Genomic DNA, 24,830 nt, shown 5'->3' on the forward strand with positions numbered 1-24,830 from the left:
CCAATATAAATAGCCACAGAATTCATTTGTTAAAAAGAACACATTTTATAAACATTTGTGTTTTGACCACTAGTCCATGAAATATAGCAACAAGACCAGCAAATTTTATTATGTGATTTTATGCATCTAATTGTGTATTCACATCAAGAAAACACATTTATTATCTTTTCAAATTATAGTATACATTTTTCTTTACAGATAAGCAATCAATATATAAAATTAATGTTCTATAGAATTATAAACCTTTGTGTTTGTAAAGAACAAAGGAGTCTAAAATGTATAGTTGCAGGCATTCACATTTTATTAATTTGACGAAAGATTTATATTCTCCTTCTGTGGCTCTTAAAATTTCTTGTCAAGCAGATTTGTCAGTCTCAGTCTTGGTTGCTCACTGTGCAGCCTTCTTGATGCTTAACCTATCCTGTCATCTGCAAAAGATACTCCCTACTTTGTGTTGCACTTCACAGGCCATACATGAAATTAGTTTTTCGCTATGAAACCAGCATTTTGTTGTTTCTTCCATATGGGCTGGGGCAGCTCTTCAGCTAGCGTAAACTGTTACAGCTCTAGCAAAGCTGGAAGACCTTTCTCACTAAGTCTACATATTTTAAACAGGGATCTGTTTTATGTAGCAAGTTTAACTAGCATCATGTATCGTGACCTGCATGTTTGCTTTTACAAATAAGAGAAAATGAGAGTCAATTTCGTTTTTTAAAAATCATAGTGGAAATTTTTTTATAAAGCTCTATCATCTTTTTTGCTACGCCTAGCTTATTTAATTTTCCAGCAAATGTCTCCTTCGAAGATCATTTGAAAGGATAATTCTAAATTTTCAAGGTACTTCAAATGATCAAACTTTAATCAGTAGTTTTATCCTGAACTTCTTAGGTGGGAGAAAATTCAGAGCACAGCAGACCTTGTTCGTTGCGCTGGTTCCCAGGAAACTGGCTGGTTTGGCTGCTGAATTTAGCTGGCTGGTGTGTGCGTATGACCACTTCCTGGCAGACATTCAGATCTGGTAAGATTTTTGTAGTTGTTACCCAGAGGGGAAGAGACAAGTGTTTTGAACCCACAAGGACTTCAGTTTTATTTTGGAAACATGAGGGTTGAATGCTACAGAAGCCGAAGACCGATTCCTTTATGGACATAAATTGCATGCACAATATGAAAACCCAGTACCTTTTCCTTTAAATACGTGGGTATCAAGATACGAATCTTGCATTAACAGGATTTTTATCTTCCTCAAACTTGCTGCTATGTATACCAGGATAAGCCACTGTACAGTAAGAATGAATATCACATATTTAAATGGCTGACCCCTATGCTGATAAAACTGTTGAAAATCATCAGTCAAGCAAATTAATCTTTTTCTTTTTTTTTTTTTTTTTGGTGGGTATTCGTCATGACAGTATCATTTCCAAGTCTTACATCAAGGGAAATGATAATCCTCCATTCTTTGTGATTTTGGGGATGCTGCTTCATGTAGAACTGTAGAAGGAAAATGTACCCTAGACAGGTTTCCATTCCAGTGATTCCATTAATGATCAAATGCTTTTAAGTGGTACACAGTACCTTGAAGGACTGCAGCCAATATATAGTTCCCAATAAGTCAGTCCTAAGGATTGAACCTAGTATGTAATGTATGATTAACCTTTGTTGTCATCAAAACATACAATGGCAGTTCAAAACTCACTGGCATTGGTTTTAGTTTTAGATTAATAGAAAGGCTGAATCACAATTATATAAGCTGTCTTCATTTATCCCCAGTCTTGTTATATTTGTATTTAATCTAATTTGTCCCAACTGTGAATGTTTCAGATATTGAAAGAGGTACTGCCCATGAAGTATTTTATTGTACAGGGTTCAAACTGGCAATGATTAGAAATAAGCCAGCTTGTCTTCACTTGGCTTTGAAATGCTGTATTTCGAAATAGAGCACTGCACCCCATGTCTGCATAAAACATGGCCTCAAGTGAACTTCTACTAAAACAGTTTCATCTGTTTAAAAGTATGCTTATTTTTGACTACACATATAATTCAGGCTTTTTAAAGTTTCACTAAAAAAACACTGGTCCATTGAAAATAAGATGACATATTACTGGAAGCCAGGAACCCTATTTGCTTACTATAAAATTCTGTTTTAAGGCTACCGTTAAGATCACGTTACTTCAACTTGGTTTCTAAGGAAACTAAAGTCTACACACTGATAACCATACAACAATAAAAAAGCAACACCCCAGTATCTCTCCGTAGTGGGCTTATATAGAGCAGTTTCAAAATATTTTTATTATAACTCAAATTAAAAAATACATTAGGTCATTCTGTTCACATTTTGCCATCTAAAAAGTGAACATAGGCTGTTAAAAAAAAGTACGACTTAAGATAATCTCCTTTACACAATTATTTTCATTAGATAATCTTTTTACACTGAGAAAGGATTCTTTAGCTGGAAAACACTTTATAAAGGATCAAACATTTTGTTTGTATGCCACATATAGCCTGGATCTTGAAAACTTCCTGTCCTTAATTGCTTATACAAAATGATTCATGGTGCAAATTGGTATTCACAAATTATTATCATTAATTTGCATTTTTTCCTTTGTACGGGCATCTCAAGATTAGATTTACAGGTAGTGCTGAAATGCATTTTATTTTGTGTTGAAACCAAGATTGCAACATACTTTGAAATATATTCATATTCTGTATGGATTTCAAACTATTGTCATTGTGATGATGGTTTGGGCATTTTGTGGGAGGAGGGTTGTATCTCAGAGTATTGGTTTGGTTAAATACAATACATGGACAAAAGGCTAAGTTTTAAGGAGTTTTATGTAAAACAGTATTTTTCCCAAGCATTAAAAACAGCATACGAAAATCTATAGGGCTAATTCCTTAAGTGTTTTTTTGTTTTAACTATTTTTAATGGAAAAAAAATTTGGAGCAGAGTACAAAAAAATAGCAATTTTCTCCTTGAAAATGGTTTTGATACTGTCAAAATAAACTTTTCATTAGAAGATGAAAATGTCATTTTCTTCAACAGCTGTGTTTGGATTAAAGTCTGAAATTTCAATTTTGTCAAGGAGGAAAATTTTTGTGAGGAGAAAAAAAAAAAACATTTCAACTGACTATAATATATGCAGGATATATATAGGTACACATGCAGGAATACAGAGCCAGCATCTCTGCTGGTGTAAAACATCTAAGTGTCTCTGAAGTCACAACTTGCCTAACTAACATCAGCTGTGAATCTCACCTAAGAAAGAAATTTTTGCTTATCTCATATTCACCTCTCTGTGGGGAATGCTGGAGCCAGTTTCTGAATGACATGATTCTGATATAAAAGGCATAAATATAGTAGTACAGGGAACTACAGAGCTAACCTTCTGAACACCAGAACGCGTCAGTGGCAAGAAACAGAGGTATGACTGTAACATTTCTTAATAACGTAGTCTTGAAAAACTACTGAAGGAAAAGTCAGGCTTGTCTGCAAGAAGGCTACTAAAATTATTTTCAGGTCTTCAGAAAAATGGTATTTGCAATGTAATTCTCTAAGACTACTTAAGACTAAGACCACTTAAAATGATAATGAATTTTTCAGGTCTCGGGGTAGAGCCTTCAATGTACTGGTTACTGACCAATGTGGTACTTTTGAGTGAGCAATTCCAGAGATGCGTATTCTAGGTGGTACTCATTTTACTTCTAAAGCTTTTAACAAACACATATATAAAAGTTGCTTCTACAGCACAGTAATAGTAAATGCAGTATTTCCAGGCAAGCACACCAAATTCAACGATGCTCAGGACTCTGAACTTCCATGTTAATAAGAAGGCTCTCTGTTGATGTTTATTGGTATCCAAATTTCTAAAGTTGTACCTTAATGTGTTTTAGTATCTAACTGCACATTTCTATATAGCAGCCGTTCAGAATTATACTGAATGATGCTATTAAGCAGTACTACACAAGAAATGTAGTGAACAATATTTCAGAACCTAACTTGATTCATTTTAATTTTCTGGTTACACTGGAGAATATACCATTTTGCCAAGTGCAGCTCACACTTCTATATTTTACTTTCTTTGGTATACTCTGGGCTTTTTACAGTTGTTTTTAAAACTTCCATTAAAGTGTATCCTTCAATAAGGACTGCAGAGTTTAAAGGTGATGAAGAGTCTCATCTGACAGGGAGCAGCTACTCTTATTTTTCAGTGCTTTCTCCAGACTGTTTCAAGTGATGGAATCTTACAATTTGTCTTATGGAATCTTATAATTTGTCTTGGAGAACTTTCACTGTGATATATATGTTTAATTAAATGGGAGGAAAAAAATACATGCTTATGAGTATGTAACTTCAGGTGGATGGAGTTGAACTGAATGTATGTAAAATTTGGATAGCTCCCCCACTAAGCTACCAGAAAATATATTTATCAATGCCTGATTTTTTTATGCTGATCTTTATAAAGTACAACACTTGCTTCTACTAACAATTTGGTTCCAGAAAAGAAATTTAATTGTGGCTAAGGAAGTCCTTGCTACACCATTCAGAGGTGCACTTCTGGCACTTCTTTGAATTATCAAATTCAGAGCAATGCCGCTGACTTCAGTGGTTTCACAGAAGATTTGTGTGCTTCATCAAAGATCAGAATCAGGCCTCAAGATTTTTTTGCCCTACAGACCTATATTCTTCATCGTTCCAGAGTTACAGAACCAGCTCTACTCTGTTGCGAAGCTCAAAAGTAGTAGTGATTCTCCTTCAGTATCTACTTTGGTTATCTGAGTTAGAAGTGGAGATACTTCAGGCAAGAAGTGATCAATGCCTCTATGGAGCATTTAGATACTGAAATCTTTGAAAAGCTTCTGCTACACGTTGCTTAGAATGGTATAGGATGTAATTATGGGAATGACAGATCTCAGTGTTAAGCCCGGTTTTTGTTCTGCTTTTGTGTGGAAAGGCAAACTGAAGACCAGACTGGTCTGGTTGAGGACTTCTGAATCCTCTGTTGTTGATTTTGTTCTCTCAAATTTGAAACATCACTCCCTCTCCCTGCAAGGTGCTCAAGGCAGATGGCCATCCTTCCTGTCTGAATGGTGACGGGCTTTCTCCAGGCTGGCGAGAATGTTGTTCCATAGGACCATCCAGTCAAGGAGGACACGCGAAGGGACTTTCCACCATTCTCTTCTAAGACAAAGCTTAGCAAGTAACTACAACACAATGCAAGTTTGGTCAATTTAAAAATTCAGCAGAGAGGCTTCTACTGTACCTAGCGGATCGGAACTTGAGCTCATGGTAACATTGCACAAAGCTGTGATAAATGAAAGTGATTGGCAAGGCTAATAAAACAATGCCACTAACCACACAAATTCCTCCAAGAATCCTTCCTGGTACAGTGATGGGACACATGTCACCATAACCAACCGTGGTCATTGAGATGATCACCCACCAACAAGCAGCAGGAATGCTGGCATAATCCTTATTCTTTGTTCCCAAGTCCAGCCCATTTTCAAGAAGCTGGGAAAGTGCACTGAAAATTGCCATAGCAACACAGATAAAGACAAGTAGCATCACCATCTCTCTGTAACAACGCTTCAGAGTCAGACCAAGTGTTTGAAGGCCAATGAAATGACGAGCCAGTTTAATCACCCAAAAAATCCTCATCATTCTTAAGACCCTCAAGGTGACGCCAGCCCTCTGAAGCTGCGAATTTTCCCCTGTGAAAACTGTCATTAGAACAGAGATGTAGTAAGGAGTAATTGCCAGTAAATCAATGATGTTGAGAGGTCTTCTGACAAACTCACACTTGTTTTTGGAGACGATGAACCTCACAATGCACTCTGCAGTGAACCAGCCTATGCAGATAGCTTCAATTATCCTGTCAAAAGAAACAAAGTACAGTATTTATTTCTGTGCAAAAGCTTTAGTGGATGTTTGGGTTGTTCACAGATATTACCAAATTGACACTCAGACCTTCACAAACGACAAACAGAAAGCCATGCTATTCTTATCCTATGCACATAGCACCAGATTTCAGCAATTAACCTGAGGATCTATTGAGGAGTTTAAACTGATCATTGCTAAAAACTCACGCACGGATCATTTTCTCTGAATTACAGATTGCTACCGAGTCTAATACTGGGCAAGTATGCCTACAAAAACTGGAACCCTACCAGAAATGCCACCGATGCCAATGTGTAACGTTATCTAGAACACCTTTTTTTGCTTGTTTTGGTTTTGTTGGTTGAGTTTGGGGGGATTTTGTTCTTTTGTTTGTTTGTTTTAAATCTGTGAGGCGTGATCCACTTGGGAATGCTAAGGACTGCAGATCAGTGAACTGGCTGGTTATGAACAACAATGTATAGAACCAGACTGCTAGACTAAAAAGGAAGTGAAGATGGACTAGGCAGAAATCAGCTTTCATGTTGGATAATTCATGCAACTTGGCTCTTCAGGAACCAGCCTAAACCAGTCTGACTTGCATCCCAAACAGGGGCTTACCTATAAATATATTCAGAACTTTATAGGTACTGCCAGTAAATACAGATGGTATTTTATTTTTCACCATTGGGTACACCAAGTAATAAGCTTGTGTGTTCCTATTTACCACTATGCTCTGTGTTACTGAGTTTTTTCTTTTGTTTTAAACGTAACTCCACCTAAACTGTGTTGCAGCAAAAATGGCAAGGAAACCAAAGCAATAGGCAAGATCATCTTCTTGCCAAATACAAACAATGGCCTTAAGAAAAGAAATCCTGGAAGGTGACTTCAGTATCTTCTTAAACATTTTCAAGTCCCAGTGCAGTGAATGAGACTTGAGAATATCTCAACTTGAAACCAGTGGAAGGTAGAAACAGAAGACGAAAATGTTGCTCTAAGATTATTTAATAACTGTTGTGCATGTAGTCTCAAATCTCCCATGTGAAAATAACCCTTTTCTTAAGAATTCAGACTGCGCTCACTTGTTTAATACAGGAGGGAATGGGACCTAATCTTTCCCTCTTTCCTTTGTTTATCTTTTTCACCAACAGTTTGAGCAAAGAAAAAGCCAATGACCGATGCCTTCTCATATCAACAGGTCTGAAGCCAAACTGATGCAAGATTGGGGATTTGAAAATACCACATACAACCAGAGCTTTTTTGCTCCTGCAGGGATCCTAACAAGGTAGTGTCTGTAGAAACCTAATGATTTGCAAGTAATAATCTGACTGTCATTTCAAACCTAAAATTTTGCTTCCCTAACATATCTGCATAATTTTTTACCAGTTCTGAAATCTATTGTTATTATTAAGACAATGGCCTGTTAGAAAGAAAATATTCTTCTGTAACTTCTCTAATTATACTAATAGACTCTATAAACTAACTTTCATACACTAAAGTTTTGGGGTTTTTTTATTAATTTCATCTTATTCATTCATTCACTTTAGTTTTATGCTAAAAAATGGAGGAAACAGCAATGGTCAGTTGATCTAAAGTTGTAAGGTACACTGTAATTCCAGCCACAGCAAATTTAAATGAACATAAATTAACTACTTAAATGATTATTCACATAAAATCAGACCTTGTTTTTGCTGTTTCATGAATAAAAATGAAAGTTCTGTAAGCAAGTGGCCTTTCTTCATAAAGGGCTTATAAAACACTTGTTCATGTTAGCACCTTTTGATGGAAAGACCTGTGAATTTCAAAAATAGCTTGCTCTTAAGAATTACGTGTTCTCTTAAAAATTAAGCCCTTGAAAGTACTAGTGTTTTTTTAATAATAACAGTGATAACTACCTCAGATGCAGATTTAATTTCTTTTAAAAAATGCTCAGATCATGTCTTCTAAACAAGTGTCATGTACAGAATATATGAAAGTTATTGTATAATGTGGGTTATCATTCCTTTATGTTGAAAAAAATCAAGAAAAAATGTTAATGGGTAAGTTCTCTTAAATCCTTTTTACACGATGAGGAAATACCTGCAATTTTCCCTAGTAAAATCAGTGAAACAGCAAGATCATGGTAATGGACACACCAATAAAGTCTGAATGTACTTACACGTTGGCTAGTTGAGATTTCTTGTAATAATTAAAAGAATAATTATATGTGGATAGAAAGTTGCAGCCAGGAATATTCAACAATTCCAACACACTCTCTTTCATTACATTTTATGAGATTTCTCTGGTAGTGCTGCCTATACCCTGTGACATGGAGCATTTGAATGAAAAAGCAATTCGTAATTATACTAAAATTTAAAGCTTTTTCACTCGGTATTTCCTCCTGATGCCCTGATAATGTTGAAAATGTGATTCCTCCATCTTGTCACAAATTAGGCAGGTTATCTCTGAATTGAGCTTTAAGGAAGTTAGGCCCTGATTGTTGTGATTCAGTAGAAGTCTTCTTTATGAATCAACATTGATTTAGTGGTCCGGTATAACTTTGGGGAATAGTTGTACAAGTAAAAATCCATGAAATGTGATCAGTCCATTGTTTTACTCTGGCAGTTCCTAGCACAAGAGATACTGTAAATCTCTTCAGTAGGTAGGACTGAAGAAGTCTTTTATTGTAGAACGGACTTTAAGAGAGCTAAGGAACATCACTGATGCAAAAAATGACAAAGCAAGATCAAGACAGTGGGGGATGCATTACTGCCACTCCATTATATACTGCACTTCCATTTCTCCATTCTACATCTCTCCTTCTTTCTCATCAATTATACACATCCTGGCTAGGGACAAGATAATGAAGAAGGGTGTCCCTTAATTTTTTTTCTTTCCTCTCCTTACTTCTTAGCCACCAGTGAAACATTTTTCATTTTTCCTGTCTTGTCACTTCTCTTTGCCTGGGTAGATGGATTTCGGCAGTCCTGGTGAATCACATAAAAGTGCGTACTTTGGTGAGAAGAACTAGAAACCTCTGGCCTGTTGGGAGATCTGGAGTGCTACATACTATGTTTCCACTTTCAGAACAAGTCTCCCTCTCCTTGTAGTCTTATCTTTATAGCTAACCTTGTTAATAGATAAATAACATCTAATAAGGAAAGCATTATTTAACAGTTAGTCCTCAAGAGAACTTAGAACTGGGTATGAAGGTTAAAGCCAAATAAAATGCATGCACTCAGAAGGCTAAAGTTACTGTATCTTCTGTAATCAATTCTTAAAGTATTTGCTGCATATTCACAGGACAGACTGCCTTTTATTGCCTATTCTTGGAATAATGCTGTATTAAAATCTATAACTATATAATTATATCATGAGCTTCATTTGGTAAAATGTAGTACCTATTTTACAAACTTCCACCACAGTTTTTGGCTGGTTTTTTCCCCCCATCAGTTCAGTTTTAAAATAGCTGTTATTCAAAAAGGAGAGGGGAAATTAAAAGCAAACTCATGAAGTGTTTGCCTGAAGATTCCCCACAAAATTTATAAATAATCAGAGCAAATACTGAGTCCTAATTTTTATTCAGTTTCAGGTTATTTCTGCTCAAATTTACTGTTCATTGTCCCAGACCTAAGCACATGAAAGAGGGTTCTTCTCCTAAAATTTTAAGCCACTTGGTACTTAACAGTCTTTCAAGATTGCTCTAATGAGTCTTTTGTCCATAAACGGAAAATCAAGCCTTTGTAAGCCTCATTTCTACTGTAATCCCATCACTGTTCAATTTTCTGTTCCATCTGGTAACTTCCTTTCAGAATAAGCTATTTTATGTACAGTGAGTTAAACCACTTCAGAAATTATTTTTTCAATCACTAACAAGACTAGTTTGTTATTACTAAAAAAATCATACTGTGAATGTCTTAGAATATCTCAACTTAGCATTATTCTTTGCCCCAGCATGCCAATTTGTATACTTTCAATATCCCCTGGTGAGTTGGTTGAAATCTAGCCAAAATATTCATTAGTGGCACTATTATCTATTAAGCTTGTAAATAAAACATACACATCAACGGGACACATGAGGAAAACAGACAATATGATTAAAGGCAGTATATAACAGGATTAAAGTCTGTCAGCACTGATTTGTTAAATTGTTGCTAAAGCCTATTTTCATGTAAAGCACATTAAACCTGAAAAACCTCCAAGCAGTAGCCAGAAGTATCAAATTCCTGCTCAGGAAGATTCCTAGTCATTTCAGCAAATGTCTTTTTTTTTCCATCCTTTTGAAATCAGCAGGGTTTCTGTCTCACTACAAACTGTGGAGTAAGGGCCACAGAACAGCTAGTTTCCCTGCTTTAAAAACCTTGCTGGCTTTTTTCCATTCTGTCCCTGCTTTGGTAGCAATAATATGTCTTGATGCATTGAAATCCGGTGCTTTATGTGGGAGGCTGTAATGACCCAGCTCTCAGGGGATACCTGGATATGAACATCTCAAGCCCTGGGGGTCCTCAGCATCTTTTCCATATGCTTGCAACATGAGCGGCACCCTAGCCCTGGCGAGTTCGGTAAGGTTCTCCTGTGGCCAGGCAGCGATACATGTCTGTTCCTTCTGTTATCTCTAGTTTTCAAAAAGCTTGTGGATTCATTAGAAGAATCCACGTCTGTGTTTTTAACTTAGGTCTGTAGTTCCATTCTTTACCTTCAGCCTACTGCTTTAACTTAGCAAAAATGGGGTGTTCAGGTTAGATCTCGCCCAGGAAAGAAGTTCTTACTTTTTTTGAACAGATATTGGACATGAGCTTTCGGGTGTTCTGAAATTCCACCACCATAAAGGAATGGTGATTTTTGTGTGTTTAAAATTCAAATGCAACTTTTTAAGCTGATGTTTTGCAGAGATGAAAAAAAGCCCACTGACATCTGTTGAGAGATGCTGTTTGGAGAAGTTACTGTGTTTATTTGCTTTTGCTGAAGAACACAGCAATCATATAGGCTTGATAACCAAGTGATTCTTTCAATACAAATTTAATCATGATTAGTAAGGGGAAAAAGGGCAACAGTCTCTCCCTTGTGCTAACAAGCTACTCACATTTAGCATTAGAAAAATAGTTTAAAGGCAGGTAGATAGAACTGCGCTGGCAGTAAGTCAAGCAGCTTCAAATGACTTCCTATTACAGGCTTGAGAAGCTCTCCCCAAAAGATTATCCTTACGATCAGCGAGTGGACAGGTCCGTGATCAGAGGCTCGCAGTATGCATCTGTTGGCACGGTCCAGAGGCAAGCAAAGATGACTTGAAATTGCCAGAAGCAACAGAAGGGGAGACAGGTGTCCCTGCTGTCTGCTCCTAAACTGTGCAAATCTGATGCAAATCTTTAGCTCTGATAAGTGCAACGTGCCAAGGCAGGGAAGAGAGCAAAAATCTTAAAATCCGAGAAATTTAGTAACTCATCCCTCAGCCCGAGAATGGACCTGAGGAAGGCAATCCCCCTGCAAATCAGGGAATTATATTGTCAGTGTCTGTACGATCTGTGAAATTTGGAGGTCAGATTCCCCATCCCTCTGTCCTTAAAAAGGCTTACTCGTGGAGTTCTCTGTTGCCCTCTAAAGGGTATTTACTCCACAGGATCAGAAACAGCCATAGGCTGTTCACCCTTGAGAGTGTGGTCACCGTGATAAGTCATAACAACATAATGGTTTCTGAGAAAAGTTTGGTGGATTCAATTCCTCTTCTGGTGAAGAGGTGTTCATACAAGGAAAATAAACACAGCTGGTATTAGCTGGCAGCTGCAGCAACCCCCCCACAGCAAACCTCATTAAAGAGGCTGATTTTGTAAATTACAGGGTTGGTGACCCCCTCACGTCTAAAGATGATGTCCAGGCAAGCTGGAGACACACTGCTAGAGCTGTTCTTACTACAGCTGCCAAAGCAGTTCTGGCGATGGTTACTACAGTTCAGTTACAGAAATAATCCATGTGGCACCTTTCTGAACTGTAACATAACATCAAGGGAAGGACAGGGGAGTTTATTAGTAAGCATGTGAGAGACTAAAAGTATCAAAGAAGTTGCTGAATTTCATGAGGTAGTTCTCACCTCTTCTAAGCAGTGGCTTATGCTGATCTGAATAGTCAGTTACATCCAAAATCTACAGCCTAAGGACTTCTGGATAAGCCCATTCAATTTTCATTTCTAAAACTTTTCAAAGTATGTTTTTAGAATAATGTAAAGTCTTCATAGTAGTAATTACAGTGCCATGCGAGTCAAAACTTGCATACAGCATTAATGTCACAATTTCTCTTGACAAAAAAAAATATAAATTATTGTATTATCGTGTTAGATAAAATTTCTTTATTTCAGTGAGGAACCTTGGTTAATAAACAAAAGACAGAATTTGGCTTCAAACTTTTAAATGTATCAGAAACTAGTGGCCAGATTTTTAAAAGCCTTCTCACCTAAGATGGACAGTATTGCCAGAGTATGCAATCCGAGACACTCCTGTGTGATTTCTTTGGGCAGATTTTCAAATAAGCCACTTAGCTACTTAGGTTTTGAAAACCTAACTAATTTTAAATGAAATAACTACAAACAAAAGAAACTATAAACAAATAAAGGGAAATAAAGTCAGATGACAACTGGGCATGTTAGGTCAAATCCTATGGCATGTATAAGTAGTTGTAACCAAACTGGATCACTCACTTAAAAGCAGCTGAGGCTCACACCTTTTTTTCCAGGCATAACAGGCTTTTTAGTCATGATGCAGCATACGCAATAAAGAAAGGAGTGGCTCCTGTGAGAGAACAAGGTCACTTCAGCAGGTGACCAGCTGTGGACAGAAAGGAACACATTTCTATCCGTTTTCCATGTGTTTGCCATTAAATTGCTATCAGTTCCTGTGCAGTGAGAGCACACAGGTTAAGTCACACGTGAAATGAACCAGCCTGTATCAGTGTTTATATGTGACAGACTTTTGCAAGAAGATGGTTAGAAACTGTTCAGCTGCAACTTTTACAGTTAGCTCTCTTTTTTTGTTGCAATTTCAGAGAGTACTACAAGGAGTACTGAAGAAACTCACCCTACCATAGATAGTGGTCCTTCTGGTTTTAAAAGTAGCCTTCACTGCCCTGTGAAGAGCTTGGCTACTGTAGTGTACAAATATTTAGGACCTTATCCTTCAGACACTTGGTATACAAAATGCAATTGTTCAGAAGAGTAAAATTATGCATGTACATAATACACGTTTTTGAAAACAAAGGTACTATGAAAGAAAAACTACACGTTGCATGCCTTGTTCTTCTGCAAGTTGAACTCTTTCAGTAAGAGAAAAATTGTTGTTGACTCCCACACCATGAAGATGTGAACAAAGATATGACCAACGTCCTTAATGCTATGGTGGTGCTGCATCTATTTTCCTGTGTCTGTTGGGGGTATCTAAGCAATTTGCTGCCTTACAGTAAGATCACCCAGAGCATCCACCCTTTGAAATAACCTTGCAAAGCCTAAATAAGGCTTTTTAACTGGGAGAACCTGTAAGAGCAACTTTTGACATATCTGAATCTAAGCAGGAATCAACAGCTTCCCGGTCTGTATCTGCTTTCTTTTTGTTCATACAATTAATTCTTTGGCTCAGGTACAGTGAGAAATACAGGTGCAGTTCTCCATTAAGCTAATGGAAACTATGAAAATACTTTGCAGGGAATTAATTTGGCTACTAAGATATAATACATCACATTCCAGTTAACTCTATGGTAAAAGATGATGATTTCATAATGGCAAGGCTGCAGTTTCTCTGTAGGACCCCTTTAGCAGCAAAAAGCTGAAAACTTTTTGCTGAATATCCTGTCTGTTTTAAAAGATGGGAGAAGGTAGCAAATACAAGAAACGTTTACTTCTTTCTTTATACGTCAGTCTTATTTATGGGAGAAATCCTACCAGAGTGGTCTTGATTCTGTTCTCTAGGGAACGGGGGGGGGGAGAGAGAGAGAGAGAGAGAGCGCGTGCAATGATCCTGAAGTCAGCAGAGTTGCATCGATGTAACCCTAAGCCGAGGTCACCAAGAAGATGACAAAGGGTTTGTTCTTACTAGTAAGGCTCGGGATTGAGCCTTATACCCCATGCCCTGGTTTCTGCAACTGTTTTGCAACGTTTAGCATGCTTACACACCTTTTATCTAGAGGAAATGTAAACATCTGTTACATTCATACAGTGGGGTGCTTACACGGTGCCTTCGCAAGAGCTTACTGTGCAGCCTGATCATCTCTGCCCCCCACACAGAGAATCTGAGATGGAAAGAGGAACGGGGGTAAGGCTCTTCCCACACGCAAGATTTCACAGGAGAGAACCGTAACAGGCAGGGGATCTGCTCCGGCAGAAGGACCTGTATGAATACAGGCGGAGTACCTACGGGGTTGTGCTTCTCCCACCGGCTTTTCCTTCCCTTCTTTTCCACAACTGTAAGGCCCAATACGATCTTCCCGGTGTCTGAACTTGTCTGTGTGGCTAAGGAGCCCCGTGGCTCCTAAAAGGGGGCAAATAGGAGCTCCCGGATCCTGCGCAGACGGAGGGACCCTCACGCAGAAGAGGAGCCGTGTTCCGATGGCACCTGCTCCGCCGTCCGCCCGCCCCAGACCCCCGCCTGCGGGCCGGCCCCGGGCTGCCCGCGGCACGGCTGCTGCCCTGCCCGCCGCCGGGCTCCGCTCCCGCGGCCGTCCCCGCCGCTCGGAGCCGCCGGTGGGGGCAGAGCCCGGCGGGAGCCGGAGCGGCGGAGCAGCGCCCGCTCGCCCGAGACGCCCCCGCGCCCCCCGGGTCCCCGGTTCAGGGCCGGGGTTTTAAGGCGCGCGGGCGACCGCCGGCGGCGGCGGCGGCCACGGCTACGGACCGTCGGGACGAGGGGCAGGACACACCGGACGGGACACACGGGGACCGGACAGCGGGAAAATAAAGGATCCTCCTACCCTGAGGGCTCCCTCACTGACTCTGCCGTGTACCTGCTCTGCTCCTCCACGCTGCGGTTCTCCGGCACCCGCCACTCGGGCAGGGTGCTGGCGCACAGCACCACCATGGACACGATGACGAAGAGGATGGAGACGGTGGCCAGGACCTGGGCGGCCACGGAAGACGTGGGCTCCTCGAAAGTCCTCCTCATCCTCTCCAGCCACTTCCCGCCCTCGGCTCCCGCCGGCCGCCGGCCCTGGCCCTTGCCCTCGGGGCCGCCGTCCGGCTCGCCCGGCGGCTCCTCCGCCGCGTAGTAGGTGCACGTCTCGGACATGCGGTCGTCGAGGCGGCGCTGGCAGCAGTAGTCGAGGTGGGAGCCCTCCAGCCCCCAGTAGATCATCTCGTTGTAGAAGGAGAGCTCGCACATGTGCGGCACGAAGCGCAGGTGGCCGTGCCGCACGTAGAGCATGATGAAGCCGAAGGCCTCCGAGTGCCGGTCGAAGAAGTACTCGTTCCGCTCCCGGTCGTAGTCGTCGCACACCTCCAGCACGTCCTGCTCCGAGAGGCAGCCGTGCAGGCGGCTCACCCGCCGCAGCGGGAAATCCTTCAGCACCTCCCGGGAGAAGGAGTACCGGGTGCCCCCGACGTTCAACACCACCGAGGGGCCGCGGCCAAAGTTCATGGCTTGGGCGGCGCGGAGGAGGGGAAGGGCGGGCAGGGCAGGGCAGGGCGGCGAGGCGAGGCGAGGCGGGGGGCAGCGCGGCCGGCGGAGGCTGCCCCGGCTCCGGCTCTGCTCGCACCGCTGGCGGCTCCCGCTTGGCGACGGGGCGGGCGGGGAGGGACGGAGCGGGGGAGGGAGGGAGGGAAGGCGGGAGAGGCGCCGCCGCGGGCGCCCCAGCGGCCGCGCGGGAGACGGGGCGCGGCGGAGGCTGCGCGCCCCCCCGGCGGTGCCGCTCGCAGGTGCGGCCGCGGCCTCAGCGCCGGCGGGAGGGCGCCTCCGCGGGGCCCCGCCGGGGCCGGGGCGCGGCCGCGGAGCTCCGCGCCCGGCGCCGCTCCGCTCCGCCGGGGCCGGCTGGCAGGCGAGCGGGAGGCGGCGCGGCGGCGGGGTGGGGACACGCCTCCTCCCCCGCCCGCGCACATGGAGCAGCGCGGAGCGGAGCAGCGCAGCGCCGGGCGCTGCCGCGGGGCTCCGGCCCCGGCCCCGGCCCCGGCCCCGGCCCCTCGGGGACCCCTGCGGGCCGAGGGCTTCGGCTGCAGCGGGGGACAGCGCGTCCTCGCCAGCCCCGCTCCCCGCCCCCCCGCGAAGCGGCACTTGGGCGAAGTTGTCCACCAAAGCCAAGGAACACTTTGGGGGCGCTCCCCCCACCCCCCGGAAAAAAAAGAAAAAAAAAAAAGGTGGAAGTGAAGCGCTTGAGCAGGACGCCACTCGCTCTGTGTTGAAGGCAGCCGGCTGCCAGCGCCTGTCGCTCCCGTCTCGTTCGTTCGCCGCGGCCCTTCCTGCCGGGCGGCCCCGACCCCGGGCGCGGCTTGGGCGGCGTGGGGCAGCGGCCGGCTGCAGCGGCCAGGCGTTCTGCGAAACGCGGGTTTCTTTTCAGAGCCCCCCCGTGCACATCTGGACAAGGAGACACTTCTCTTTTTCCTCCCCACGCAGTGTATGGACAGCAGGAAGAGTCAGGCGCCTTAGGTAGAGCCTTCCTCCCTGCTTGTGCCCACCTCAGTCTCAGGTCCGTACTCCTGCAGTTCCCTACGTTCTTGTGGCCTACGCCCATCTACAACATTAAAACGCTCCCCAGCTGGTACGACCCTGTCTGCTCTCTGAAGCTTTGTTTTCATTTAGTTACATTTTGTACAGGGAGTTCCTCATTTCCACTACTGATTTTTTTAATTCCTTTTTTTTTTTTTTTTTTTACCCGAATATGACAGTTCTCCAGGCTGAGGTATTTTCTAGGCTTATTAACAGCTGGAGCATCGTGGGGTAAAATCAGCCAAGATACAGCCCTCCCTTTCAGTGAGGCGCTTCCAGTTGCGAATGTGCCTCCAGTTGTCAGGAGAAAGGGCGGGTGAGTATATCCTTTCAGAACCAACGCCAAAGATTTGTCGCTCAAGCGCTGTGTCTGTGAAAAGACATCCAGGTTAAACCAGTGTTTTACCACCCCCGTTCTTTGTCGCTCTAGATATACGTACTTGTCTTTATGGTTTGCGTTTGGGTTTTTTTGTTGTTGTTCTTGTTGCTGCCATGTTACTTTCTCAGCTGAGATTTGCAAGGCGCGTTTAGATGCATCAAAACAAATGGATAGTCATCCAGTTGTGTCCTAAAAATTGTTGGTTTAAAGGAGAATGCGATTAAGCGCGACTATTTTTAACCCTGTTTGTCATCTTCTAAAAAATACTTCGAGAGAGATTCGAATAAATGTCCCCGTTACCACTAAGAGAATTCCGCAAGCTCTGCTATGGCTGTTATACGGTATCTCCACTAGAGGTCACGGTTAGTCATTTTTCTCTGTTCAATTACCGAGCTGACGAGAAACCCACGCAAACTCCAATTACAAAATGTAGTAAAGTATACACACCAGCGTGTTGTTCTACGGTAAGGTCATTTTTGATCTCTGTTGAGTTATGCCGGTGTCTGTTTTCACGCAGCTGGGAAGGTTTTTCCTTCCAGCAGCTGTGTTCAGTTAATGTATCTTGGCTGCCTGAAAATTTTATAAGCAACAAACACTATTTTAAACCTCTTCACCTTTCTTTGATGTGTATGCTTCTGTATTTCATTCTTTCAGGAACAATTACTAGAATGTCTGTTAAAAAAATTAAATAGCAAAACCTGACTAGAAGTCTGATAGTGATGATGAGTTATCCAGGTGCTTCTGGCTTTGCAATTTGTGGTGCTTCCTGCCCCATACGTCTTAACCGCCTTCATTCCTCATAGGGAGCTTGCAGAGGAAGAGAGGAGAGTACAAATAACGTGGCCTGAAGACATGTATTTACTAACTGTACAGAAATATGGGTTGGAGTGTACATCATTTCAAGATGAACAAAGCTTTATGTGCTGTGTTGTGAAGCTGCATGGAAGAACAGGTGAAGTGCTGGGTTGACCGACTCTAAAGTGCATCACTTGATGAAGCATTGTAGGTTGATTTGATACCTATTTCTATTGCTGGTTTTCAGTTTATTTTAAATATAGAATACAATGATCTCCTCCTTCAGAATAACACTGTCAGACATTCAATGTAAGCAAAGCTAACCTGACAACAGCAATGTTTTCCTCTGTAGTCTGGCATGTTCAAGTTTAGTTAGTTTAGTTTAGTTATAATTACTGACTTTCAATTGAGGAGATTTGTTCTAGCAAGCTGGTGTTAGTAGCTGTAAACAACACCTTTGCACACCAGGAGCAGCAATTTACTGGGAACGAAACCTCAGATTTTAGACAGGATTTGTGACTTTCCAGTAAATGGTCTGATTTTTGGCATTTTGAGATTGGTCTCCCTATTGCAGTTGTGAAATAGGTGGTTTATAGTAAATTCAGGGTAACTCACGTTGTTTCATGGGAAATACTCAAAATTCACAAGTGTCAGTTCAGTGGTTGTTGTCATATATCTGTCTTATTTTCCAGGCAACTTCAGCGAGTGTGACATTTTTTTTGTTGGTGTTGAATTTCGTGACTGGAAGTCTTAAGAAATTTGAAAAAATAGGATGGAGAGCATGAAAGAGACAAAACACTTAAGACTTTGTGTGACCGTAAGCAAAACACTCAGTAACATATTAAGAAAAAGATCTTTCTAAAGGCTATTGTGGGGAAAAAAGTGTGCTTGAAAGTTCCATCTGTCCTGATTTGAAAGATGGTAACTAATTAGTAAAAAACAAGTGAGCCAATAAATCCACTTAAATAGGTCAACACAGAAATTAGTAAAGAGTATTCAACCTATATGTTAAATGGTAAAGTATGAGACATAAAGTGAATCTCTAGAAGTGCTGAGCTGGCTAATAATCTAAAATATAATGAAGACCTCTTTCAAGTAGTTGAGTTCAGGTGGTTGGGGGGGTTGGGTTGGTTTTGGTTTGGGCTGGGTTTTTATGATCTGGAGATACGTGCTGGGATGTCGAATCAAGGCAATTGCCCTTTTCCTGGTGTTATAGTTGTTATCCTTTGCTGCCCAGGAGGAACTTCACAATTAATAGTCATTACATAAAAATAGCTTTCTTTGTGTCAACATTTGTTTTCATGGCTTGCACTATGCTATTGCATCCTAGGGATATTTAATGAACTTGAAATATTTTCTACAGTTTCCAAATCTTTCTGGCCCCACGCTGAGACCATTGCTTTGTGTTTTGAGTGTAGCTCTATGTTTGCTTTTAGAAAAGAGATTCTGTACTTGTATTTTGTATGTGCTATATTTTGATGGCAGGCATTTTTCATAACTTGGGATGAGATTCTGTTCCTGCTGAGGTAGCTGAGTGATGCTGACTTCAGCACAAGCAAAACTGGCTTTTGGTGGGCTGTCTTCTGTCAGGAATCTCGGTTATTTTTATGACCACAACATGTAGGAACTCTAGCTGTGGAGCAGGTTGCCATGATGATAGACCTGTACACACAGAACAAAAAGATCTTCCTGGCCAGGGAGTATACAGTATGTAACACATAAAATTGTGGGGGGAAAACCCCAATGCTTTTTGGTATTAAACATGCTGCATTTGGCCATATCTGTCTTAATTACCTGAAGAGACAATACATAAAGACTAGAACAAATGCTTCAAAAAGTTCTGCATGCACATATGGACTATGGTTTGCATGTCTCTTTAGTTTAGGAAGAATGGTTTCAAATAGATGTTTTTTTCTTTACTCAAACTTCTCTGCACCAAAGCCCCTCTACTTCAGTGTGATTTGGGGGCTACGTAGAAAACCTTTCAGGAGATGAGCCTATTACCACATATAATTACCAAACAAACAGTCTAATGACAGATGCAGTGTGGATTGTCAGTGGCACCTGACATAAGAGTACAAGTTCCCTTGTCACTGAGGCACTTATAAAAATCTGAATAATTTTGAATATGAATGTTTCTAAAAGTGGATGAATGACATTTAGTAGGGAGCTGGGTATTCACATGTATATACATGTGCACAGAATACAATCTGTAGTTGACATTTATAATTAGACTAACTTATTTCATGAAACATGTTAACAATTTGGGAAATTTGGCTGTGAAGAATTAAGATTTGATACTAGAGACTTGATGTATTTATAGGTCAGACTGCGAGTTTTTTTAATGTGAGAGACAACTGCCTTCTCTGTTGTCCTTCATCTCCATATTGAGAAAATCCCCACAAAACTTCTTGTACCTGTTGCTGGGCTAATTACTGAAAGCTATTAAATTTCAATGATCATTGAATGAAATGAAGCCCTCTTGGACAGAGATGGTTACTAGCTGGTGTAAACCAGTTTTTTACATCTGAACTCCAGGCAGGCAAAGTACAGAGAGAAGAACATTGCTTGCCTGAGGAAGGTGATTAGGAGACTTGCTAATGGGGAATTCAAAGGCATGAATGTATTCTCACAGGAGAGTATAAGACAGGAACGTGCTTTCACACCAGTGAGATCCTTTTCTAAATGCCTACTGAGGGGAGGGGAAACTATCTGCAGAGAAGATGGAGAGAAATACTGGGATTTGGAGAAGCTGTGTGTGGGTGAATCCGAAGTATGCTCTCAAAAGAGGAAGAAAAGCAGGCCAGACAAATGCATATAAACACTATTTTGTCACGATCTTACTTTTTTTTTTTGCATTAGCTAACATAAAGAGTTACTGTTGTGTGTTTTTGTAGGGGTTGGTTTGGTTTGGGTTTTTTTTTCCGCTTGCATCCTCAGCAAAGGCTATGAGCTCAGCTGACTTGCCTAAACATACATGCGTTAGTGCCGCTTGAGATGCCCTCCATTTGCCCTATTCCCCACCTGCTGCTTCAGTCGTGCATAAGCCTTCTGTGTCCTGTCCACCAGCCCCCGTGGATGTCCTGGATGCCATACAGGGGATGCTTCATGCCTGTGTTTAGGTAACTGAACTGAACCCTAGGCATCTGTCATGCCTCGTTGAAGAACAGGACTGGAAACCTGGAAGTTGTGTTGGCTGGGACTTGGGTCAGGTGCCCTTGTGAGTGACCTGTGGTCTTTGGGAAGGGAATTCTGACAGCTGGGACTCTGAAATCCCATTGCTGGGGACTTCTGCAGAGCTATTGAAAGCAGCACACATAGCTCTGCCTGCTCATTTAGAGGAGGTGGTAAGCCTGGAGGTCTAATTAGGTGAGACTTAACCACAGTGAGTTAGTGTCCTGCAAGTAGGGTTTTACAGGATTTGTGGAAAAAATAGTCTAAAGAGAAGTTTCGGGAAATATTGATTAATTTCTTTTATTCCTTAATGAGAAATAGATACCTAAAATGGAAAAGTATACTAAGCTCTCAGGGGAAAGAAAGGAGAGTTAGAAACTCTGTCTTGCTATTACACTGCTCTAAGCTTCACACTTCCGAAGAAATTAAGTTAAATAGGGCATTTTTTTAAAAACCCTTTCACTTGTTTCCTGATGAATAGGGGAAATATTTCCTTCTTAAATACTGCTCTTCTCAAATGCTGCATTGTTAACTACTGACCACTGGATTGTACTGAATGACAATAAATGGTGCAGAATCAGGTCTTCTGTAACACTTGCGCATACAAAATTGAGTCAGTTTGACCCCTTACATGCAGATTTTTATTTCTAAAAAGAACCGTTCATCTTTTTCATCTAATCCTACATGTTCTTCCAGAAGTCCCAGAAACTCTTCCTGTTGACTATACTGGTTTATAAGAATGATTGAGCTTGCTAACTTAGATAAACTTTTGCATGACTATTTAACACTTAAAGATGGTGCTCAGGTTCTTAAAATATTAAATCTGAAGTCAAATACTCATCCAGTTAACATAAATAAACCAGTAGTGTCTTGTGTTCTGTTCCCAAAGAAATCCTTTCATTCTTGGTGAAAATGAGATCAGACCTCTCTGTAAAAATCCTCTTTTCCCAAGCCTCTCGCAGCACTCTCCAGTGCTGCGTGCTTGTATCCTTCAGCAGGATGTAGGCAGACCTGGTTCTGCAGTGCAACGAGGTGTTAAAACCTTTGTGTTAAAACTTTTGCGTTATTGGAGCTTCAGGAACAACTGGAGCATAGCTCCCTTACCATTACAGGGAAGCCAATCAAGCCGCTCCAGCCTGAGTTTACCGTGTAGGATGTTAAATGGTAGCTTGCCATTCGTGGCTGTGCAGAAATAAGCTGAAGATCTCTCAGTACTTTCTGTAACTTACCTGCAATATATTGGAGAGGACTCTGGCTTCTAGCAAAAAGGTTATATTAAACTGGGTTGCATGTAAGCAATTGTATACAGGTCTGCCCAGGTGTCCACATTTAAGCAAATTACATAGATGTTTCCCAAGCTCACTGCTGTACCACTGGCACAAGCTGGTATCTGCTTCCAGGAGGAGTGGTAACTTCTCACCCCTTACATCAAGTGATTCCTTCCTAAATCACACAAGAGGCTGGATTATGTCCCGGAATTGGAAGTTAAAGTGATCACACCATTATCTCCACTACATAGCTAGAAATGTCTCATAGCCAGAATGAGTCTGTCTTCCTCTGCCTTCATTTTACGAAGGTATAATATTCCTTGTGATGGTACTTTTCAACTATGACTTCAAGATGTAACCACTGATGGTCTGGATCAGGTACAAATACTTGCAACAAAATCCACCACAACGATCTGGTGGATTGATCATGTCTTAGCAAAATATCTGAGAATCTGGTTCTTGATATTAAAAATATGTTCTCCTGCAGTTGTTTTCTTTCACACTGTAAAAATATACATTTGTGTACAGTTTTTATGCTGTGTTGTTCTCTGGTATAAATTACTATAGCTTGATTTTCTGCAAGTACTGATTTCATGATTTTTCTTTTTAATACATACTTTTGCCTGTTTCAACACACTTATGTCTCTATGCTAGCAACTGCAGATCCTACCTATGTGCAGACCTGCCCCCCCTTTTAAGTCAAGTGTCACTAAAGTCACAGTTCCTGAGTCACTTCTTGGAAAGCTGCAATGTGTTCACTAATTGTTCTTTTCCTGCTAATTACAGGAGGGGAAGGTGAACTCCCCACACTCCCCTTGGGGAGGGAGGAGCGGGAATCAGAGGAGGAGCGGTTTGCTAGTGGTATCCCTCTATAATGTGTGCCAAATCCATAATGAAATTGCAGTTGAAAAAGATGCATTCCTTTGCCATCGCTGGGTGCATTAGGAAGTGCTGCTGGTGGACTTTGCAGTGCTCAAAAACTGCTGCGTTGTGCTGAAATCAAAGGGCAAATGGGCCACCTGCACTGCTGTAATGGCCACTACCTCTCTGACTCAGCTGCTGATGTACCTGCAGGATGTAAAGCTAATCAAGTGACATTAGCAATTTAGACATCCCCTAATTTCCCTGCTTCCCATTGTGATGAACTGTGGAACCAAACTGCTGAGGCTGGGGTGACTTTGGCACAACTTTGCCATCAAGTTAAGACTGACTCTAGCCTGGATATAGCAGAAAACCAAAATGTCACAATATTGATGTCAAACAAGATCTTTCCTGGAAATGATGGCTAAGAAACAAATTATTAGTGCTGTCTGCAGAGCTATGTGAATTTATTCTGATAAATATCTTTGTTAAATTTTTGACTGGGTATGACTGGGTTTTTGCATGTTAAACTGCCCGGGCAGGTTTACAGATGTGCCTTTCAACTGCAAGAGCCAGAATAAAATAGATCGGTCATTTCAGATTCTAAATCATGTTTTCTTTTGATCCATGGGAGTTTGTTTTGATCATGGGGTTTTTTCTTTTTTTTTTTTTTTAACTATTGCACAAACAAGGTGGGAGACATCAGTAATCTTGAAATCATAGTAAGAAGAAATTTGTACATGTCTTTTTAGAAAAGCTTAATATCATTTAATGAGACACACTGTGTTGTGTTGCACTTCAATGAGTATGATATTTCCCTGGTTCTCAATCACAGAAGCTTGTTCTGAAGGCTCCTACCCTCAGCAGAAAGTCTCTGCCCATAGACTGCGGCATTCAGCTGGAGGAGCTTCTTTCTGTTTGGGGGTTTGGACTTTTTATTATTTATTCATTTATTTATTTATCTTTATCTGAAGAGTATTGTTATCAGATCATAAAGACATTTTTCCCTCAGCAGGTTTAAATGTGACGCTCTCTCTCTTCTCTCCTTTTTAGAAATTTCATCTGTTTAAACATTTGTGCTGCCAAACAGCTTTCAAACTGGGAACAGACATCTCATGTTTGCAGTGCCTTGTTTGTTTGATTTCTTTTCTCCTATAGTTATATCTTTAATTCTGAGATCTGTCTTTAATTCACCAATTTATATCACTGGTTTTCTGTGTCTTCTACCTAATACTTTTTGTAATCCACATGTTAAAAATATTTTTCTTCAAAGGAGAAGAATGGGGAAAATAAGCTTTAAAAAAAAAAAAACAAAACACAAAACAAAACCAAAAGAGCCCTCCAAATAAACCCCCCAAATCCCAAATACTGATTAAAACATAGGCTTGAAATCCTGTGATTTTGTTTTCCAGGAGCCATACTGGGAGCCCTACTTTTGAGTGTCCTACTCAGCAAGTCATACATTCATCCTCTCTCTTTCTCTCTTAGCCCCAAACATCTTGTGCCTCTTTTCACAAAGAGGATGGTGAGGAGTTCCCTGCTCAGCCTGGGCCGTGGTCACCCGTTGAAAGATGCGTACAGTTGCCATGGCATGGGTCCCAGCAGAAATTAGGGATGTGCCAGAGCCTGGTGCTCTCTCTTATTATTTGCAGAGATTATCTGGAAAATATTCCTTACAATCTCCTCATCTCTCAAGTTCAACGTTTCAGTGACTTCACAGAACGTGAAAAATACTCAGTCACTGCCAAATATGTAGTTGGATCATCTACTCCGACAGCTGATTTTTACGGTCTCTTGCACTTCTGTTATCCCCCAAGAGGAAGTCCTTGAAAGCCATG

The 24,830-nt window shown here is 41.5% G+C and overlaps 1 protein-coding gene and 2 long non-coding RNA genes across 4 annotated transcripts; 2 read left to right on the top strand and 1 right to left on the bottom strand.

Annotated features, from left to right (window-relative positions):
- Positions 1-1,371: 1,371 nt before the first annotated feature.
- Positions 1,372-15,767, bottom strand: KCNG3 (potassium voltage-gated channel modifier subfamily G member 3). Of its 2 annotated transcripts, none has more exons than XM_069800246.1 (2): positions 14,825-15,767; positions 1,372-5,867 (listed from the first exon to the last, which is right to left on the bottom strand). In XM_069800246.1, exons 1-2 carry the CDS (start codon positions 15,451-15,453, stop codon positions 5,222-5,224), a joined length of 1,275 nt encoding a protein of 424 aa, XP_069656347.1. In that variant the 5' UTR covers positions 15,454-15,767; the 3' UTR covers positions 1,372-5,221. The 2 variants fall into 2 exon arrangements, with proteins under 2 accessions (XP_069656347.1, XP_069656346.1); XM_069800245.1 differs by having other exon boundaries at positions 14,792-15,767.
- On the top strand, positions 5,860-10,050 carry LOC138688587 (uncharacterized). Its single transcript, XR_011327461.1, has 2 exons — positions 5,860-7,154; positions 8,820-10,050. It is a non-coding gene; the product is annotated as an uncharacterized lncRNA (long non-coding RNA).
- A 226-nt stretch (positions 15,768-15,993) lies between the features above and the next one.
- Positions 15,994-18,688, top strand: LOC138688832 (uncharacterized). The gene is made up of 3 exons (XR_011327636.1): positions 15,994-16,831; positions 17,698-17,846; positions 18,382-18,688. It is a non-coding gene; the product is annotated as an uncharacterized lncRNA (long non-coding RNA).
- Positions 18,689-24,830: the final 6,142 nt, after the last annotated feature.

This window comes from Haliaeetus albicilla, chromosome 13 (assembly GCF_947461875.1).
Source record: "Haliaeetus albicilla chromosome 13, bHalAlb1.1, whole genome shotgun sequence".
NCBI classification, from domain to species: domain Eukaryota; kingdom Metazoa; phylum Chordata; class Aves; order Accipitriformes; family Accipitridae; genus Haliaeetus; species Haliaeetus albicilla.

Coding starts and splice junctions, on each gene's coding strand:
- KCNG3 (XM_069800245.1), bottom strand. CDS start 15,453: ATGAACTTTGGCCGCGGCCCCTCGGTGGTGTTGAACGTCGGGGGCACC. Junction 5,868..14,791: donor TCAGTGAGGGAGCCCTCAGG/GTAGGAGGATCC, acceptor TTCTTTTGACAG/GATAATTGAAGCTATCTGCA.